The 21,689-nt window shown below is 39.6% G+C and overlaps 2 protein-coding genes across 2 annotated transcripts in view; both read right to left on the reverse strand.

The window, feature by feature from the left end:
- dusp4 (dual specificity phosphatase 4) overlaps positions 1-7,702 on the reverse strand; it is a 10,009-nt gene extending 2,307 nt beyond the window's left edge. The window contains exons 1-4 of the mRNA XM_031298196.2: positions 7,108-7,702; positions 5,563-5,690; positions 3,351-3,570; positions 1-568 (exon numbers count right to left, since the gene is read on the reverse strand). The exon at positions 1-568 is cut by the window's left edge and continues 2,307 nt beyond it. Coding sequence (XP_031154056.1) covers positions 177-568; positions 3,351-3,570; positions 5,563-5,690; positions 7,108-7,477 — 1,110 coding nt within the window. The 5' untranslated portion in view covers positions 7,478-7,702 and the 3' untranslated portion in view covers positions 1-176. The remainder of the gene's footprint in view (positions 569-3,350; positions 3,571-5,562; positions 5,691-7,107) is intronic.
- A 7-nt stretch (positions 7,703-7,709) lies between these two features.
- Positions 7,710-21,689, reverse strand: part of LOC116048895 (putative cytochrome P450 120) — a 44,890-nt gene continuing 30,910 nt past the window's right edge. Inside the window, exon 11 of the mRNA XM_031298191.2 lies at positions 7,710-7,810. Coding sequence (XP_031154051.1) covers positions 7,775-7,810 — 36 coding nt within the window. The 3' untranslated portion in view covers positions 7,710-7,774. The remainder of the gene's footprint in view (positions 7,811-21,689) is intronic.

The following is a 21,689-nucleotide window of genomic DNA, read 5'->3' on the forward strand; positions in this document are numbered from 1 at the left end:
TGGAAGGAGCGTTGGCTTTTTTTCAGTCTATGAGTTTTGAATCAGGCACCGTGACGCTTCTCACCTTCCCGCCCTGGAAGCATGTGTACATACTGCCACTGACAGCTCTTCCAGCCAATGGCAGCCCAGTCTTTTCTGAGTTGGTTACCATGGGCAAGGCTGTGTTTGGCGATCCATCAGCAGCCGGGGGAGGCCGCGAGCGGGCTGTGGTGCAGGTAGGCGGGGTTCACCACAGAAACTGGGAAGTTGAAAATGAACGGAGAGGTGGCCGTGGCTGTCGTCGACGTGGTGGTCGTCGTGGAGGACTTGGGCCCAAGCAGCGGGCTCGCTGTGGAGGCCGCTTCTGCAACCCACGAGGTGGCGAGGAGCTGCGACTCGAACTGCAGCAGCTGGCCCATGAAGCTGAAATTGGGGGAGATGATGCTGCGACGCCGGCGAACAAACTCGAAGGCTTCGTCCAGACGCACTCGCTTCCTCTTCATCAGGTAGGCCAGGCAGATGGTGGCGGAGCGAGAGATGCCTGCTTTACAATGGACCAGCACTCGCCCACTGGAGTCCCGTACTGAATCTGAGGAGAGAGAGGGGTCAGAGGTTAGAGGTTTCCATAAATAATAAACACCATTTAGTTTTTATTGGCTACTACAAATAATCTCCAGACTGAAATATCACTATGGGATAGATTGTCATGGATTTGGTACAGATATTCATGCTCACCAGAGGATGTCCTAATTATTTCCTCTAGCGCCACCAGCAGGTCAAAGTTTTCACTTATCTGGTGAAATATCTCAACATCTACTGAATGGATTGGCACAAGATTTTGTACATTCAGTCATTCATGGTTTCCAGATAATGTACCCTAATGATGTGTGGTAATGACTTATCCTCTAATGCCATCTTCAGGTCAAATCTTTCATTTGTCGAATACTATTGTTTGACAAAATGCCTGCCAAACAAATTACATACCCATCAGTCTCAACTGTACCTAGTGGTGGTTAGCAAGTGTTAACACGCTAAACTACAAGGGTGAACATGATAAACATCAGCATGTTTTCAGTGTATGTTAGCATGTTGACTTGCTTAAATCAATGCTGTGCCTAAGGCTAGCCTTGCAGAGCCGCTAGCATGGCTGAGACTCTTAGACTTGTTTTTTGTTTGTTGCTATGGAGGTTATTTTCATGGTGGTTTGCCGCAAGCTCAGTTTCCATCATGAACAGTGACAATGTTTTCCGTTTTATTTCATCTCTAAGCAAAGGGCTCCAAGCATGTTTGTAGCAGTTCATTTGAAGGCGATTTTTTTTTTTAAAAAGGCCCCATTTAAACCTGGTGGCACCGAATTTGCCGAATAGCACTGACACACCTCAAAATGTAGAAATCTCAGTTCACATTGAATGCAAAGGAGAAGTTGATGGCTAATTTCCAGCAGTTCCTCGTGCTTGCAAAAAAACTAAATTAATTCTGGGCTGAAACATCATGTTTAGCTTTTTCTTTATCTTTTTGAGGAAACAGTTATAGAACAGATAAAGAAAGAAAAGAATTTTACGGTTTTACATCATCATTCTGTGTGGACACCATGAACCTTAACAAACAAACCCGGAATTCAATTTCTCACAGCCACCAAGTATTTTAAGCTTAACAGATGTACAGCTTTGCCTCAAGCTGTTTTCATGCCTTCCTCTCTCTGTGCAGTCAAACTAACCTCAAAGTGAGAAAAGCAGCAAATCACATTTAACTGAAACACGCAAGTGCAACATTTTTGAGTCATCAGCCTCTTTCACACTTCCTCCCCTGTCCTATTTATGGCTCTGCCTCTTTTAGTATCTTTAGACGCCTGCTATTACTTTGAATAACCAGATTTAAGTAATAGATTGATTACAGCGTTTACAGTAACTCAATTTGCCCAACAGCCATCAGTTTCAATGATTAGTTACACAGTCACGTTATGAAGCATGTGTGCGGCCTGCAGGAAATTAGAAGCACAGAATATGAAGAGGATAATGGAGGGACTTTTTAAATTGTTTTTGCATGTCGATTAATTTAATCCTATCTTCCACCATTGCCTCTGTTTTTCAGTCTAACTTTTTGCTCTCTTTCTCACACAAACAGATAGATTTCAGTTAACTCCACCACAGAGTCTGTTCACTCGGTAACAGTGGATGAGTCAGACTCTGGTCCCACAGCAGCTAACCATGACGCATACCAGCACCTACACACACACACACACACACACACACACACACACACGCACACGCACACGCACACGCACACGCACACGCACACGCACACACACACAGCACGGAAATCATACACACATTGTGGACGTACAGCATGGATATGTAAAGCAAAAGCAAATCACACACTTTGCTAGATTACATATACAAACGAGAAATTGTGCTCCAGAGAAACGATTGATTGGAAAATGTTCTCATTCCAAATGCTTTCCTCTGTCTTTTCCTTGATTGTATAACATTGTTTTGTTCCGCAATAGATTAATTGGATTAGATTTTGGTGGGTATTTTCTTTCTTTTTCTGCCTCTTTTAAATCTGCTGAAATGTGAGTGATAAAGGGCTACTTGGAAATAATCAGTTGCGGCAGATCCCAGTGAATAAATGTCTGATTTGTTGTCATGTGCCTGCTCTATATGCACAGTGTGTCCGGTACATCTCTTATCTCTGAAAGCTCTTCTGGGGGGAAATTCTCAGACTCTCGGAAAATGCAAGGAAATAAATATCCCAGCAATGAGAACTTAGCACACAGAACAAAGATATTAGAATTAATTTAGTTAAAGAAAACATATATCTAGACCTGCAATGATTTGTCATTTGAAAGAAAATGTATCTCTTTTGATAATCAATTAACCTTTTAGTCAATTTTCAAGCAAGAAAGTGAAATATTTGATGATTTTTGCTTTTCAGATGTTAGAATTTGCTGCTTTTCCTTGTCTTACATTCTACTAAATTGAATTAATTTGGGTTTTAGACTGTTGGTTGGACAAAACAAGACATGAGATATCATTACCTTGTGCTCTGGGAATTTGTGATGGGCATTTTTCTGCTGTTTTATAGACAAATTATTAATCGTGAAATTATCTTATTCGATAATGAAAATTATCCTAAATTAATTGCAACCCTACATATGTCTTGTAATGAATAATAAAAATGTCTTTGACGTGTTTTAGCAGACATACTAGACAAACAAACGTAACTACTGTTTTAATAACCAAAAAACGAACCACATAAAGCACAAACCATGCCTGAAGGAAGCTCATTACAGTTGTGGTTTCACACCATGGGAACGCGTTTGTTCTGCCTAGATCTCACACACACACACACACACACACACACACACTGACCTATGAATTCAATAGCCTCCAGGAACCAGCAGCTGATGTCTTCTTTATGGTTGTCTTCAACGGGTATACATTTGTACTGGTACGCCCCCTCGAAGTGGTTGGGACAGTCGGCAGACACGTTCAGCAAGGCGGAGATTCCTATGCCGTCCAAAACCTCTTTCTTTGAGGCGTGGAGGGCGCTGCCAAGGTAGAGGAACGGGAGGATCTCAACTGGGCCGCCCTGGATGACAGACAGATGGAAGAATGATGATTAATACTTTTATTTCATTAGAAATCAGCAGTAAAGAGACAGATTTTCTGTTCTGAGGCAGTTTGTTCATAATTCAGTCATTACATGAAGAAACATCTTCTGACCTAACCCGGAGAGCCATGTTGGACAGAAGTTACTTAAATGGGGAAACAGCTTATATGATTAAGACAAAGAAGTCACTGTCTCAGTGTGCAACAGAGGCCAGATGGCAGATGACTTCAGTATGTGTGACCACGCTTAAATGTTTTGCTAATCACATTAGACACGCCTTTCATCGAACAGGGGTAGCTTATTATCTGTGTGATTAATGCAGGGTCATTTGATATGGGCTATGTAGCTTGTTAAGAGTAATTTCCCCGTATTGCAACGGAGGAAATAACCGAGTCTGATGTCTGTCTGATGAATTGACTGATGTTTACATGCTTACGCCATACGATTCAGTGGAAATGTACTGTAAGCGTGGTATTGATTTATCAGTAAGTACAACAGATCTATGTTGAGGATTTACATTCACCATTCTCTCATGCTTCGATAAGGACACCTTGTACTAGTTCTTCTGAGAAATATATGCTCCACAGCAACATTTCCTCAGAAAGTCAGATCTACTTAATGCCATTTATAACACAGCAACGATGTGAAGGTTTAAAAAATGAAGTATCTCACGCAGCATAAATATGTGAATACGCGTTTGTCCTTTCTGGTTTTTAAAAATAGTATTTGTTGGCTATAACATAAAAATGCCTATAGGCTGACATTAGAACACGGCTGTCACCCTTCATAATGAAAAACATAAAACTTACATGGTAAAAAAAAATGTTTTTGATTAATACAAAATGAATAAATATTCTAGTCTGTACTACTGTACATAAAAAAGGAAATGTAACCTGATTTTACATGTACCAATCTAATTTTGTATTTTGAAACATGTTTGAAAGCATATTCCAGTGTAAGAGTAGACGTGTTGTTTTCGCTTTCATTGGATCTGCGGGGTCAGCCAGCTGGCGGTCTATACCGGTAGTGAGACTTATTGACGAGGGCTCTGTCTGTTTATGTCACTGCCGCTGACGACCTCGGTACTGACGCAGGAAATGATCGATACTGCTAAGAGGATGTAATGTGAGGGGGGAAGAGAGTGGAGGCTGAGAGGAAAATTTGCAAGTGAGATACTCAACAGGAAGCTACAGTATTCCTTGATAAAAAAAAACAAAAAATAAACACTTGATAGCGTGGCTGAGACTATGAAGCAGTTTTCTTAGAGAACGCACAGAGGCTGGATTGTCTGCGTCTCTCTCCTCATGCGTTCCAGTGGAATTAAACCCGAAACCACATGTGACTGTGAATGTTGCATAAAATCTGCAGGCTCAAAAAACAGCAGATCACTGACCAACAAAACAAGACCACCCAGGTCACAGGAAGTGATGCAGAGGTGAATCAATAGTGAACTATGACCTCTATTGTAGCCTTATCATTAGACAAATAACTCATTCAGACAAAAAGTGGATTTCCAGGTAATGTTCCTGGCAGTTGACATAGCTTTTTCTCGCATGGCCGTTAGACTGAATAAACAAGTTTGTAACTATACTTTCCCTGCTTTTAATACCCAGACTGGATGAGGAAATGGGGTTGAATAAACGTGGGGAAGTAACAGTAAAGTTACAAAGCAAATAGCTCCCAGTGTAGTTCCTGTGTCCAGATGGCAGCTCTCGGTGTCTGTGTATAAAACTGTAGTTGAAACACTTATTTGACAGACGTGACATTGACAAATTCCAATTACTTGTGATGGCTTGTGTGTGTGTGTGTCATTTGTGATTATTTTACACATTTAAGAATGAAATCATTAGTTGCAGCCTTAACTGGCTGCACACACCCGACAGCAGGTTGACACTGGTATGTCATTTATAGTGTTCTTTTCAGGCTGTGAAGGGGTGAGTTGTGGTTTGTCTGCGTCCTGTGGCGTTTTACCTGTTCGTGGTGTGGCGTCCCACAAGACGAGCAGGCAGAGTCAACGCTGGACTGGCTGGTGAGAGTCGGTAGGGATTTGGTTTTTATACAAAACTCTGGGTATTCTGAGAAAAACCTGTCGTATCCACCTGGAAAAGAGACATCATGATCAAATACGATGCATCTTAACATATCACAATAGAAACAATATTATAGTAAAACACGATATATTTAATCACTACTGCAGCAGACGGACTTTAGGATCCTCCAGGAACATTACAGAAATAAGGTTTTTGTGGGGGGGGGGGGGAAGCAGCATACATCAGGACATAGAAGCATGGCAACCCACACCAGGATTTACACCTCTGCATTCAGTGAGCCTGACATTAAGACACTTGAACCGACCCCTGACCTATTCTGTCCTGTGTCTATTACGTGGATTTGAAAACAATTTCATCTTCCCTTTGCTTATTTGTTTTAAATTATAAATCTGCAGTTCTGACCGCTGCTCCCTGCACCTCAGGGATCACATCAGATTAACCGGAAAATGTCATCTTTATAAGCTACACCCATACACTCGTGTGCTTCAAGGCGTATTCGCCATGATGCACACACAAAAAGAATGCGCCACAGCTTACAGCAGCTTTGCCTTTTCAAATTCCCTGCAATCTAAATATAGTCTGGTGAAATAAATCAAGATTGATTTTCGGTTTTACAGCTTCCCATCATCGATCTACCCGAAGCAGACTGTTTCTGAAAGGATGAAGTGCAAGTCCCACCGGTTTGTGGCTTCTGTGCACCAGCATTACCTCATTCACTCAGCTCACAACCACTGGTCTGTGCATGAATGTGTGCAGCTGTGAGTGACTGAGTGAGTGTGCGTAATGTAAAAAATGACACCCAGTGCACGAAAATAAAGTAGGCACGATAGGAAGATATTTCAATCTCTGGTTTGTAGCGTATTGGGCAGCTAAATTTGTGGTTGCAATAAAATTATATTTATTACATTGGTTGAACATTTATTAGAAATGCCCCAGATAGGCTGGTGGCATATCTATTGAAATTAGGCTATTAATGAAATTTGAAGCTATTATTAGCTGTGATTGTCCCATTTAAAGCCTCATTAAAATTAAAAACACATTATAATGCACTTTTATCATTATTGTTTTTGTAGGGTACATCTTTTTTTTTACTAATACAAAAGACTTATTCAAGACAAAGTGTAACTTGTATTTCGATATATATTAGAGATGAAAACACCCTTATTGTGACTAATAAATGAGGCTGAATTAAAAAAAAAAAGACATTATTTGTGTTATCATTAATAAAACTTTTATTACAATAATTTGTATACCTTTTTACCACCCTATATTAAGGTTGAATCACAGAATAACCACCACTCATCGGTAACATTGAATTAAATGCTTCAACTGACCGTTTTGAGGCTGCCTCCTGAATGTAATGACCGTAGGCTACCGGTGATGCTGGTCTATTTTTATCATACTTAACGTTACATGCTGCAGCTGACCCCATATCAAACTGAGTGTTATAATGAAGCACATTTACCTTTGAGCAAGTATATTTGTGTGCCGGAGGAGTAACTGCACACGGCGTTGAGCACTAGAGTCAGTGTGCTGTCCTCCTTCACCGTCTCGGAGTCCGGCGTTCTCTCGTCGTATAGCACCACGGCGGAGTACATCCCGGAACGGAGGCGGCTACGGACCTCCTCGTCCCCGGCCAGTATCTGGTCCAGGCTGAGCACGGTGCCCTTGGCCCTGCGGCGGACGATGGTGTAGCAGCGGGCGTTGACGGCACCGCGGATGTGCCCCGCGTTGAAGGCGAGGAAGGAGCGGCAGTCCAGAAGCAGGCACTTGGCGTTGTCGTCCTTTAAGAACCGCTTCACCACCGGGCAGTCCATCTCGCCCAGGTCCTCCATCTCACGTCCTTTCAGGCTGTGTGTAGGCTTCACTGTCGGTTATCTCCTCTGTCTGTCTGTCTTTCTCGCTGTGTCCACACCGCCCTGCAAACTTCGGATCCTTTGCGCTTCTCTTCTCTTCTATCCCCGCATTGTAACCGCACTACTCTTCACGCTCATTCCGTTCACCTCTTTCTCTCTCCCTCTCCCTCTACGAATGCTGTTCCTCGTCAGGATTGTTTCTCTTTTTTCCTTTTTTTTTTTTGTGAATGGGTGCATCGCGTCACGGCGGAAGTGACGTCAACCAATAGCAGCCAATCACAAAGCGTCTAGTTTCCCGTCCCCTTTCCTCCTCTGCCGTTCATTCATAAAAAAAAAAAAAGACAGACATCAATGAAACGAGAGGCGATGGGGAAGGAGATAAGACTCCATGGGGCATACATTGGAGTTTGGTACTCGCCATGCCTTAACCAGCTCATGACCACATTTGGATGTTAGTTTGTTATGATGAAATAAAGAAGTTAAAGGAATAAAAAACAACAACATAGGCCTACTTGTACACGGGCTACTAATATCACTAAGAACTAAAACACAACTCTGCAGCTAGGCTATGTGGAGCCTTTTAGCCTATTTTATCGTTTTTGTTTGTTTTGATTTGTTTAAAGCCACACATTCAGTCTCGCTGATCTCATTAAACCATCCACCATATCCAGTGAAATAAACTCATAAACCCAGTTCCCTGAAATAAATGTGGCATTATGGAATAAAAGTCTCCTGAAATAAATAAATGTGGACTTATGAAATAAAAGACCCCTGAATTAAATAAATGTGGACTTGTGAAATACAACTCCCCTGAAATAGCATTTAAATAAAAATTGTATTGAGTGTAAATTAAACTGTATTTGATTTTATTTTCATGTAAGGTTCATTGATACTTTACCTTATTGCTAATGTCTGGTTTTGGTATAATGTGCTGAGAAATGTAAATATGCTAGACTGCAGTTGGGTGTGCTTACGTGCGCACATAAACGTTTGTGTGTGCACGTATACATCTGAGTGTGCATCTGTGTGTGTGGGTGTGTAATCCTACAAGAGGAAACGCAATTTGCATCTCCTATCACACAGCCTTAGTTAGCGTGCCTAGGTATTTGCATGTTGATCTCGTTTCTATAGTTACGAGAGAGCGCAGCACAGCAGCAGATGAGAGGAGGAAAAACCCAGACACCCTGACACAAACAGACTGGCTGCAAAATAGGCAGACACTCTGAAAGAGACAGACAGATAAACATTTTCATACAGTAAATGGGCATATGGATTTGTGTTTTTTTTTTTTTGTTCACAGGCCTTAATACTCAACTCTTGAAGTGTTGTGTATCTGATTTATTTTTAATTAATATTTCAACAACATGTAACTGATGTAATACAAGTATGATCTGAGAGCAATGTTGAAATTACACTTAGCATCCGAAACTCCTGCAATTCTTGTTAATAATGGCATGGTATGTTTAACATAGTGAAAGAAAAGAGACTGTCTAGACGCAACAGTAAGCAAAAACAAAACCTCAAAAGAGGAAATGTTGCATGGTTAAAAGGCCAGAGTTACAGGGATTAAAAATATGTAGGTATGTCTATAAAAAAGGAAGCAGTCACATTTTGTATTATATGAAAAAGTTCCAGTTTCTGTATAAAATACAACATTTTTTGATTTTCATAGGATCCATATTATCTGAAGTTACTAGCCAGGAGAATATGTTGTTCCAACACATGTAGACGCAGTATCTGTCCTCAGTTTCAAATGGGTACAGCAATTTAGTATTAGACTTCCGTAAAGTTGCAAGTGACAGATTTAAAAAGAACGATCATAATTGACGCAGAAAAGGTCGAGATATCCTGAATTTTAGTTCCGTACGGGTCTAACACCAAAAACACTGAATCCTACATTTCCCATGAAACAACTCAATAGAATCTTTAATTAGATCTTCCCTGGCACATCTTTCAAGCTTGACGTTTGTTGCAATGCAGTGTTTCCTCCTATAAATTTGTAGACTCAAAAGATACCACTTGAATTATTATTATTATTATTATTATTATTATTATTATTATTATTATTATTATTATTATTATCAGACTTGACAAAGCTCCTCGTGCCCTCTATGGAGACATCTGCCTTTGTTGTTTGTCATTCACATGCCTCTGGATAAGATTTTGTACAATATATCCACATTTTCAAAGTGTTAAAAGTGACTCCATGCAGAAAATGTTGTATGATATATAGTATATATATTCGGTGTGCATGTAAATGTGTGTATCAAGTTTGCTGCCGGTGAACAGTTAACAGAAGCACTGCAGCAAAAATAAATCATGAATGAAAGGACCTTGAATGTTAAGACGAGAAGAGGTAAGATGGAAGACGAGACAGCGACAGGCACAGCAGGGATGAAGTGGAGGAAGAGATGAAGGATGGCAATGAGAGAGAGGGAGGAGGGTAGGTGAGGGATGGATGGATGATTGAGCAAGAAAAAAGAGGTGATTACTTGTGCTGGATTGCAGCCTCTAGTGTCCCATATAAACAAACAAACACACACACACACACACACACACACACACACACACACACCCCACGCCGCATTACTATCAACCCTAAACAATGCCTTCGCGCAGGCGGGATGGTGCTGCTGCCGTAGCAACAAGGGAGAGGTGTGGGAGGGCGGAGACAGCAAAGGGGACTGCGAGGGGATTGGCTGGAGAGAGACTCTGCACTGATGTCATCCCTCTCCCACTGCTCTCCCCTGTCCATCCATTCATTCCCTCATATCCCTCGCCCCCATGCCGTCATCCATCAATAAAGTGGACGAGTTAGAAAGAGAGAGAGAGAGAGAGAGAGAGAGAGAGAGAGAGAGAGAGAGAGAGAGAGAGGACATTTTGTATATGAGCTTTGCACACGTCAGTGTTGGTAAATATCTCTCGTACTCCTTTTTTACTCCTTGTCTTCTCTCTAATCATGCATTTTGTCTCTTTTTACCCTCATCATCCTCTCTGTATAATGTTGATACTTTTCTCACTTACAGACACAGTGCATATTACAGTAATACAGCTTTTTTGTAAATGGAGTGGAGTTAGCCAAAAGGCTTTCATCTTTAGTCCCTACACATGTTACACAGGCCCTTCAATAGCATTTAATCATACAGAGCAATAATAAAAAGAGAATGTTTTTGTGAGTAAAGATAATAAGAATTATATACAGTAGAACATCATGATGCAAAGTGTCAGGTACTGATTAAAAATGTGCAACACAGAAGCATAAAGTACAATACATGCCAAGATATCCTGACACATGTGAGAATGGTATCAATCTTTTCGGCAAGAAAGTGAATAGGTGTATCTCAAAATGTCAAACTATCCCTTTGAATGAGCTCTAGATGAATAGTATGTAATGTAGCTGTATAATATATGTAATAAACAGTAGTCAATAATAGTGCAATGAACTGCTGTTGTTTTAGAATGGAAATCTGAGTACAACTAAAGTCCACAAGGCAGGATAATTAAAACACCAACACACCATAAAAAAACAACACACACTCAGACTTGTATGAGTGTGTGTGTATGTAATTCATGTGTGTATCTTCTAGATCTGTCCCACTCTCCAATCCTATAATCCAGTGGTTAAGCCTTGACTGAGTGCTGCAACATTTTCATGAATGAGTTTGTGCCGTTTGTCACGTGTCTGTGTGAGTGTGTCGACAGAGGCAGGGAGAGAGGGATGAAGGAGTGACAGAGTTATGTGTGTGAAAGAGGAACAAAAGAATGAACATATGAAAGAAAAACGATGAGAAGAGAGACGCTGTTCTGTTGTTTCTATGATTTTCTTGTTTTTGTTTTGTTTTTGTTTTTAAATTTATATATTTTAGTTTACTCAATGAATTGTATGTATGTATTGTTTTTTCCAATAAAGCTATTTGAATTTTAATTTTGCTGTTAAGGAGTGGGAGGGGGGGGCAACCAAATAGATAAAAGGTAGAGTGAGAAAGAGGGCAAAGGACAGAGGCAGGGGGGAGTTGAGCAGCAGAAGTGAGTGGCGTGGTGGGGGTTATTACTCTGTTTGGAGCAGATCCATATTTTTTCAGTCAGAGGCAAATTCTAGTCACTGACAAACAGTTGAACCTTTTCACTGGGACGACCAAATCATAAAGATGATATTTTTCGACCCCCTCTTTTGAAATAACAACAGTAACAAACCACATTTTGTCAGTGCTATTGTGCATGTTGGTCAAGTGCATCAAAAGGACAGACTCTTAGACCATGCTGTATTATCTGTTTTTACTCTTTAGGAAAAGGACACATAATGGAAAAATATGCAACAGGTGTCTAACACATTAAAATGCTAGTATACCGAAATCCAAAATAAAGCATACCACTCTCTACAATACAATAATGGTAAGTAAATTATTGTTGTTGTGCTGTTCAGAGCATGAAAAAAGAGCAATGTGTCCCAGTTACTCAGGATAGTAACTATCTGCATGGCTTATGTGAGAAAACATTGTTTTGAGAGTTGAGTGTAATTTCCACAATTCAATTTCTACACTGACTATTTGTAGGCACACGGTACCCTTTAGTAGTTCCCAACCCTTTGGCTTGTAAACCCTTAAAAGAAAGTAGTGTCTCCAGTATTTGCGTCCCCTGGTTGCATGTGTCAGATTTTGGAAATCAAACATTAAACAGAATTGAAATAAGTTTCGATATTTGTGTAAACCTGTTGTATGTTGATGTATTAGATAAATACACGTGATGCCGATGCTTTAGGAAATGTTTTTTGGGTTGGAATGTTTATCCAGAGCTGTTTGTGGAGACTCTGTGGGTTAATGAGTAATAAAACAGGTCACCAGCTGCTTATCCTCATTTCAATGGACCAACTTACTTAACACACACACACCCACACACCCACCCACACACACACACACACACACACACACACACACACAGGTCATGCACTGAATCCCTTCTTGTCTGGACCTCACATGCTAACCTAGTGCACCGAGGCTGCAGACACTCTGTCGGCACACACGCTCGTGCCTAATTGCCTCTTTACTCCAACTGGTTATTGTGAATGGGAATTGTGAGTTTATTATTTGATCATTGTGTTACCTACTTCCTCCTCAGCCTTAAGTGCAAACACTGCGCTATTTGATAATCCCTAACTTTTGACCCGGCTTCAGTTTATGTTTATTTTTTTATTTTCAATAAAAAATTAATTAGGAAAGTCGATACAGAACAAATTTACAATGATGACCTGGCAAGAAGCAGAAGTTGCTGTAACTTCAAATTGGTCGATTTATTATGGTTAACTGCTCCTCAGATCTCTGCAGGGTAAATCCACACAGCTAGCTAGACTATCTGTCCAATCTGAGTTTTCTGTTGCACGACTAAAACAACTTTTGAACGTACACTTTCAAATGTTCCACCAAAACAAGTTCCTTCCCGAGGCTATTTTGCAGAGGCACCATGGCTCCATTCGGCGCTTAGCGCTGCCCATGACGATTATGATTGGTTTAAAGAAATGCCAATAAACCAGAGCACATTTTTCTCCCCTCCCGGAATGCTGTGTGGACTAGCCAGACCCTCCTCTACAGCGCTGTGGAGGAAGGACTGGCAATGCGAGACTAGGGTAAGAGAAAAGAGATTGGTATCAATCTTCTCATCTAACTCTCAGCATGAAAGCAAACAAATGCATTTCCAAAAATGTCCAACTTTTAACGTAAATGTCGAACTTTGCCTTGGTGTTAGCGCCACATGCTAAGCTTCCAGCACTGTGAGGAACACGCAGCTACACTTTCTATGTTCAAAGAAACCAATGAGAAAAACAATGAAGCCTAACAGAAAAAGTACATTACATAAAGCACGCCTTTGCTTGTCATGAAGAATTGCTATTACAGTGGCATGACATTTTCAACCCAAATTGCGGCAAATAAACCTAAAATAAAAGTGACATTATGTGTATATAATCTTTTTTTTCCTTCTGTCTCTATCTATTTCTCTCTCACACACTTACAAAAAACACGTATTCATCATTCAAATCCCTGTGTGTGTTTTGAATAGTCAAATTAGCACAGGATGAAATGGTGAGATCATATTCAAACCTATTCATATTTTACTCAAACATCTGTAAGCCAGGGGCAATTGTGCACCCAAACATTCCTGTTACACCTACAACGTTCAAACTGTTCGAACTAAGAGGCTAATACAAATATTGTTTTAGTAAATGAGAATAGAAGAGGTTATGATCCTGGAGGAAGCTAAGGTTTTCTAAAGTACCTTCCTGTAATAAATATTGTCTCACAGCTTGGGCACAAGTCCAGACTGCTTGTTTTTATATGGTGCAGTCTGGGTAATGTCCACAGCCTGGTGCAGAGGGGTTTAAGAGACAGCGGCGATACCAAAGAGAAAGGTGAAGGTACAAGCAGGCATCATATTTAGATGACGTGATGACATGAAACAGTTTCCAGCAGAGTTTTGTATCACTTACGGCTAATGTTCAAGTTGTTATGGCCCGGTCACACCAGACATGCACAGCAAAATTCATCTGTGTGTTTTCACAAAATGTGTAGGCTTAGTTATAGAAGCTTGGCGACTACTCGCAGGGCTAGTTGGTAAACTACTGTAGATAACAAGCTAACCGCTGACACACTAGCCAGCCGGAAACAGGCTAACACAGTCATTTTCTCTGTACAGGGCGTTTACTCATAGGCTTTTGTTCTCTGGACTGTTGTACATCATTTCATTCAATACATGTTACTGGAGAAAGATAAAAGCTCTCTGAGCTAGCCTGCTTGCTAACTGCCAGTTATCAAGCTTCTTAGCTCAGTTGCTAATGGGAAAAAAGGTTCACAGCCTAGTCATGCAAGTCCTAGTCCAAACTATAACTCTCAAATCCTTCCTCTTTTGTAATGCAGTTTATACTCAGAGAGACAAGGTTAAATGAAAATAGATCAACATCTCCATTTTGGACTCTCCAGCTTTCTGTTCTCCCATAGGTCAGCACATTCAAGATGTGCTAGAGTTCACATAAACTGAACCTGAGGTGAAAAAATATACACAGATTCATCTAATCCACTGGAATTAATTGATTTTGCTGCAACATGTAACTGTACCTGTTAATGTGAGAATAATGTGAAAATAATAGTTTTAGTCCAAAGATTGTAGTTTGTAGTTTTCTTTTCAAAACAGCCCAATGCTAAAAAAACATACCCTATCTTTATTTTTATCAGTGCAAACTAAATAACATTAAAATTTAATTTAAAAAAAATAGTACATTGTGAATTAACAGACAAGACAGTTACACAAAACATACAAACAAAATATAATAAAGTTAGATAAAACATAAAATAACTGACACAATTAGTTGTGTATGTCAGTATAATTCAGTACTCTCAAGGTGTATGTGCACACATGTAGCGTATATGTAAAAAATGTGTCCGGGGCGCGTGTAGATATGTCAAAGTGAGAAAGAAAAAATATATTTTGATACTTTTTGCTATTTGGTGACAACTACTAACCATTAATGACCTCTTCTTAAACCAGAGTTTAATTTTTTCCCTTTAAAGAAAAGAAAAAGAGATTCACATTATTTGCATCAGTGGCTCAGGTTCTCTCGCTGAGTTTTGAATGAATGACTATGAATAAAGACAGTGAGGAGAATTATCTTCAAGTCAAAAGCAGGCAGGGCTAAAGCACAACTTGTGTGTGCGAGTGTGTTTGTCTGACATGTGGCAGTCTGAACAGAACGGACACAGGGATTAAAAACAGGAAACAGACTGCCGTTAAAACCCCTTTCCACATCTGTACACAAACACTCTTATATGCAAAACGTACATTTAATTTTCTGGCACCGCACACTCTCCGTCATCTCATGTGGCAGAGGTGCTTCAGACTTGACACACAAGTTGACGTCATCAATCTGACATGTTTCAGTTTGAGAAACTGTGACGGAGCCACAAACTGTGGTTACTCAGGCAACAAGCAGGGTAAATATGACTGGTGACGACAGGTAAAAACACACGTACGGACACACACATAGAGACAAGCACAAAATCTTAAGCACACATGCATAGAAAGACAAACCATGCTGAAGTCATGTTGACCTGTGTCTCATACCTTTCTGTTAATTTTCCCAGAGACAACATGAAGGGCAGCTGACCAGTGATGGAGGGTACATGGGGAGGAGGGGAGAGGAGAGGAAGACAGGAGATGAATGGGGGAGGGACGAGAGGAAGCAGAGTGTCCTTGTTAATGTGACACGGTCACATTTAAGTGATTGAATTTCCTCTGTGTGAGTGTGTGTGTGTTTGTGTATGAGTGTACAGCCATGAGTCAATTGCCCAATTGTTTGACAGCCAACATGACTTGAGTTACACGACACACAACTGAAACATTTCCCCCCTCTGAGGCTTAAAATAAAACTCAGGGCTCGAGGTGTTAACACAATCTGACTGTCACAGTTGGCCTACAACGCAACTGAATCCTATTATGTCCTGTGTGTTGTAATATTTGACAAGCTAGCTCTCTTCCTGTGTGCTTCCTGCTCTCATGCTGTATGGATATGCAGCAGAGAAGATGAAGATGTAAGATGTTGATTGTAACTAAACTTTCACTTAAACCTTGCGGAACCTCATGGAGGAGCTTGAACCAAACAACCATTTACATGCTTTTGCTCAGTGGGTTGGATGTCTTGCCTCTTACCAAAATGACTTGTATAATTTACTATATTTGCCATTTAACTTCTGTCTCTAGCTTACACAACCCTCACAGATATGGCAACAAGTAAGGATTTACTTATCTTTTGTCAGTTGTGAAATAAAACTTGATCATGGACGTGCGCAGACATTTGGAGGGGCTATTGCTCTAACCTGGAAAAAAAGGCAACCCTAGCTGAAGCTGACATATGGTGGCAACATTTTTTACACAAGATTGGAGGATATGGCAATTTCCTTTGATTTAACTTAACTAATGATGGGCTAATCGCATTGATGGAACCACAAAAGCAAAACAAAAAAAAAGAAAAACAAAAAAGAAAAGTTTATTATATATACAGACTGTTGCCCAGGCAACAATAGCCCGTAGCTGTGCACGTCCCTGATCTTGATGTTTTTAATATTTTTAAGAAAATCTAGAATATTTGGGGATCTGCACATATATAAGCAGATAAACTGTTAATGAAGGATTTTTTGCCATCTACCAGCTCAATCCAGTTAGCAGTAGTGGTTAGGAAACAGCACTGGACAAATAACATCAAAACGCTCCATTAAAATTAATTAATTCCAGTAGAAACCAGAAGACCTGCAATAACATTTCTCTAATGGATTCCTTTATGAAATTACAGGGAAACATTGTCTAAAAGCAAACACACACTGTTGTGTAATGTTGCCTAAAGGAAAACAAACTCCCAGTCATGTGTGAACCTGCAAACAATAGCCTGCTTACAGAACTAACCTGCCAGCTGCTGTCCACACAGACACAGTGTGGACATGGTGGATCAAGCAAACTCTTCATTTTTGCCCACACTTCTTATAAATATATTGAAGATTTGCACATTAGTTGCTGATCAGAAAATGCAGGTGTGAACATACAGCTATTTGAACTAGCGTAAAAAATGTAGCCATATTTTGGCAAAAATATGGGTATATTAGCGTGCTGATGCAACATAATGCTTTGAGAAGTTTTAATGGAGGTTTTGAAAGTGGGTCTTTTTTTTAGCAGCTCACTGTAACTGTTGTGAATGTGACTACAGCTGCATAAGAGCAATGACATTTCCAGCCTACAAGCAGTGAGTGTTTGATACTAAAGACAGAACAGATAGTTTGGAGATACAACAAATGTTTTAAATATGAATACTGCTTTTATTTTTTTGATTGACTTGTTCATATGGTAACATCAGATACAGTTCTTACTTCTTCCAAGGAAAGCATTTAGTTCACTTATTCAGTAATTTAACTCCTGATTTCCGAGGAATAATGTGATTATTAAACAGCACACTCTATCCAAATAGAGAATGTTGTTTATTTTAACTTGAGCAATATAGAAATAGCTATATAGAAAATTGCGCAAAGTTGAATCGTACAAGGTGGTGGGGAATTGGGCTTGAATCCATGGAACGATAAAGATACTGAGAAGAAGGCGGAGGCGAGAGACTCTGAGGCAAGCATTTTTATTTTTACATCTCAGCACATACCGCCTTCTCCAGGATAAAAAATAAACACACAAATCAACTGAGAAGACTAAGGAGACAACTGACAAGCCTGCCTTTAAACGCTATAAGAAAATATTTTATTTCAATGTTATTAATTGGAAGATGTAACTTGATGTCATCTTCCATCGGTTTATAATAAATAATTGCTCTTTCTTTTGCTGGGATGTTTTTTGCCTTCTCCTGCAGATTTATTGTTTTATTTTATTTTTATGTGGTTGTATGTATATATATATATATATATATATATATATATGTTCATGTATCTGTATATATGTTATATACTATACAGTATATACTATATTACATTTTTAATGTAGAAATAAATAAATATTGTATGCTGTGTTTATAAGATGTGGACATAGAGACGGATGAATAACTACTTGCTGTGAAAGAGCATACTGTAAATGCAGAGTCAACTGTTCCTCACTACATAAAGGTTATAAGGTAAAATTGCTCTCTGCTGTCTGAAAATCACATTCTCATTCTGCTTAATCTAATTGCACACTGTCTTCTTTTCTGCTATAGTAACTTCCAATCAGACCACTAAATATCATCATATTTCGGATGTGAGGGTCAAGTCACATTTACTGGACCTCTCAGCTAATCTCATTGTGTTGTGGCTGATATGACATGATATTTTGCTCTTTTAAAGCATTATCCACATTGATTTTGCCATGGATACCCATTGTCTGTTTATGCTGCAAGCAATGCTGTCCATGCCCTTTGCTTTAACATGATGTCTATAAATAGCCACCCTGTAAAGAGCAACTTTTGGACAATATTTACAGAAGAGTTGGGCTGTCAGATACAGGAACTGAACTTATTGAGGGTGGCCCAAATTCTGGGAAACGATAGTGAGTTATCTTCTTTTTTTTTTTTTTGACTGCACTCTCCATATCACATATGTCCCACTAACCAGCTTTCATTCTAGCTGCAGGGGAAATGCCTCTTCCGTCAAAATGTTTCCCACGAATAATGCCTTCAGCCTGTCACGCATTCGCTTCAACATTGTTCTTTAATGGTACTGAAACTTGAGGTTGCCGGAAACACTTATAATAATAATATGTAGGGCCTCTTGTTTCATTTGTTGTCTACGGCTGGGAATGTTAGCCATCTCCATTGTACTTGAATTTTACCTTGTTTATCACATTCATGAAGACACTATGTGGGCAGTATTTAATACTTCATTCCTTCTTCAAAGCCTGAAACCATCCAAACCCCAGGAGGAAGTTATTACTGGAAAGTACTGGAACTCACAGTCCAACTCCTACTTATTGCACCAGTAGCAGCCAAACACTAAGCCCATTCTTCAGTTTCTATGGAAATGTGTTTTTCTTTTTGAGAGAGTTTCGCTGTTACTACTCATGTTCTAACTGCTGTAATTGTGCAAAGACAAACATCTCCTCCTACACTCCCACTGGGATATGTTCTGAGGGGGTAAAAACAGCATGGAAAACACAGTGATGTACAGTAGCAGTGAATTAAGACAACACTCTTACAAGTTTGAGGGCTGAATGGAATTGAGAAAAAGGGTTTTTTACGTGTTCATTGGAGAACCGATTTTAGCTATAACTGAACCCACGTTTCAACAGTTAATCCCCATCCTATACTCCATGAATTATTTCCATTTTACACTTCCGTTTTACACTTCACGCATGCATTCAGATTGCATGTCTTTATGTACAGGACAAGCAATGTAGAATCAACACTTCTGACAGTCTCAACAAAAATAGATATTCAGAATTAAAATTTTTAATTATCAGAAAACTAGAGTTACCGCCTTGCAGTTGTATGCCTCTGCCAACCAGTCAAGTTGCAGTTTAAATGCATGTCTGTCCTGACTCCAATCAGACATTTGTGTGAAATGTCATAATTAGCGTATTAATTCTTGTCACAGTGACCTTTGACCACCGCAATCTAATCAATTGATCCTTGAGTTCAAGTGGACATGTGTGACAAATTTGAAGACATTCCCTCCAGGGGTCCTGAAATATTGTGTTCAAAAGAATGGGATGGACGGAGGGACAACCCAAAAACATAATGCCTCCGTAATGCTGTCGTCGGCGCTGAGGCATACCAATAGTGGACAGTTACATATTTTTCCGAATTGTAAAGTGCATCCTAGTATTGTAAATGTGACTATTTATATTATTATGACTTGTGAGTTTGAGGTAGTTAAGAGTGACACCTTTCTTTGCAACTTAGCCACTTACACTGCTCTGGTTATTATTACAGTGCGCTTATATAATCCCATGTCTCCATACTGCTCATCCCCACAATTTACCAATATACCGGTACTCATCTCTGCTGAGTGTGCCTTTATTAACTGTGCCTTTGATTCAATCATCTGTTCTACCAGCATGCTTCTTTAGTGATGCAACTACTGTTTTATGAATGTATCATAAACTATATAGAGTTAAGTACAGGTATCTGTGGAATAATATAAGCACATTCTGCGAGCTAGTTGAGACAGACTTGCATTGGCTGCAACACTAACAGACACAATCTACTTGCTGTGACGTATTTCTAATCCACCATTTAAAATAGGGCAAAGTATTTACTGTAATTCTGCAATGCTTTGATCATTCTTATGTTCTGCCATGCCAGCTGCACCTGAAAACTCTGCTACCACTACTGCTAGTACGTCATAAGCCATACCTCCCCAGTACCCTGGGGAAAACCTATTATCATCACTCCCCAAATTGGCTGTAAGGAGTGACAAGGTCAGAGTCTATAGCCAAATATTGGCTGTACATATTCTGCATTCATATAATTATCCATTACACATTAGTTGGCTGACTAAAATAAGGAAAGTTTAAAAGCTGTCACCCATTTCTAAACTCTGCAATTCTATTAGATAACATTATATATGAAATAATGTGTGATTGTATCACCTGAAATATTCAGCTTGACTACTGAATAAACAGCTAAGTTCAGTATGTGTAAATCATGGTCAGGAGTGAAAAAGGGACTATTACAAAAGTGGCCTGACCTCTTAATTCAAACTGTGTGAGCACGGCTAAAGCTGTGGAAGAAACAGGACTGCTATTGTTGTCTCTATATCTGAGCGTGTTGGGAAGCCAGCTTTCCTAACATCCGAGGATAAACATACTTTTCACATAGCTCTGTAACACCAAGCAAACGGCACAGATTGAGGCTAAGAATGCAGTCTGGATGGTGCCCTGGTCTGACCAAGATTTATGATATTTTAAGCAATTTAATTCAGGGAGTGGAAGTTAGTTGTCCAGTTTGTCTAAAAGTGAATGGGAATTAAAATGCATATAATAATAAGCGTCATAAAAGTAACAAAAGTGAGAGAGAGGGGGAAGACATTCAGGAAATCGTCACAGGTCTGACTCAAACCCTGGACCTCTGCGTCAAGGCATAAACCTCCAAGTATATGTGCGCCTGCTCTACCCACTGAGCCAACCCGGCCACAAAAGTAACAAAAGTTTGATTTAAACCAGGAACAATCTGATCAAGTAAATAACAATACCCATCTGGTAAAATGACAGCCACACATCTACTGTACAAACAGGAGGTAGTTTGATATTTAAAGGGGATACATTCCCCATTACAACCCAATCTCAAACAGTTTGGACATTTACTTTGATGCTACCGAAGATGTATATCTTTAAAAACAGGTCATGCATATAAACTTTCATTTAAAAAAAAAAAAAAAAAAGGTAAATAATTTCCTAAAACAGCTGGGCACTGTAATTTTTGAGCAAACGTTACTCAAACGTTTACAAAGAGTAAATAGTGCATTTGTTGGGGACTATTTTCAGAGGAAGATTAATACGCATTTGGTGGGCTGGTAAGTATTTACAGCTTCAGGACAGTGTAGGATTGACTCAAAATAAACTACTGTGCCAATGTCCATGGTAATGAAGGAACATGTCACCCAGTGCAACAGTGTGCCTCACTGATATGTTTCTAATAGTTTTTGGACACAATAGTGCTGTATGAAAAAGAGGAATAAGATATATCAGG

This window comes from Sander lucioperca, chromosome 1 (genome assembly GCF_008315115.2).
Source record: "Sander lucioperca isolate FBNREF2018 chromosome 1, SLUC_FBN_1.2, whole genome shotgun sequence".
NCBI lineage: Eukaryota > Metazoa > Chordata > Actinopteri > Perciformes > Percidae > Sander > Sander lucioperca.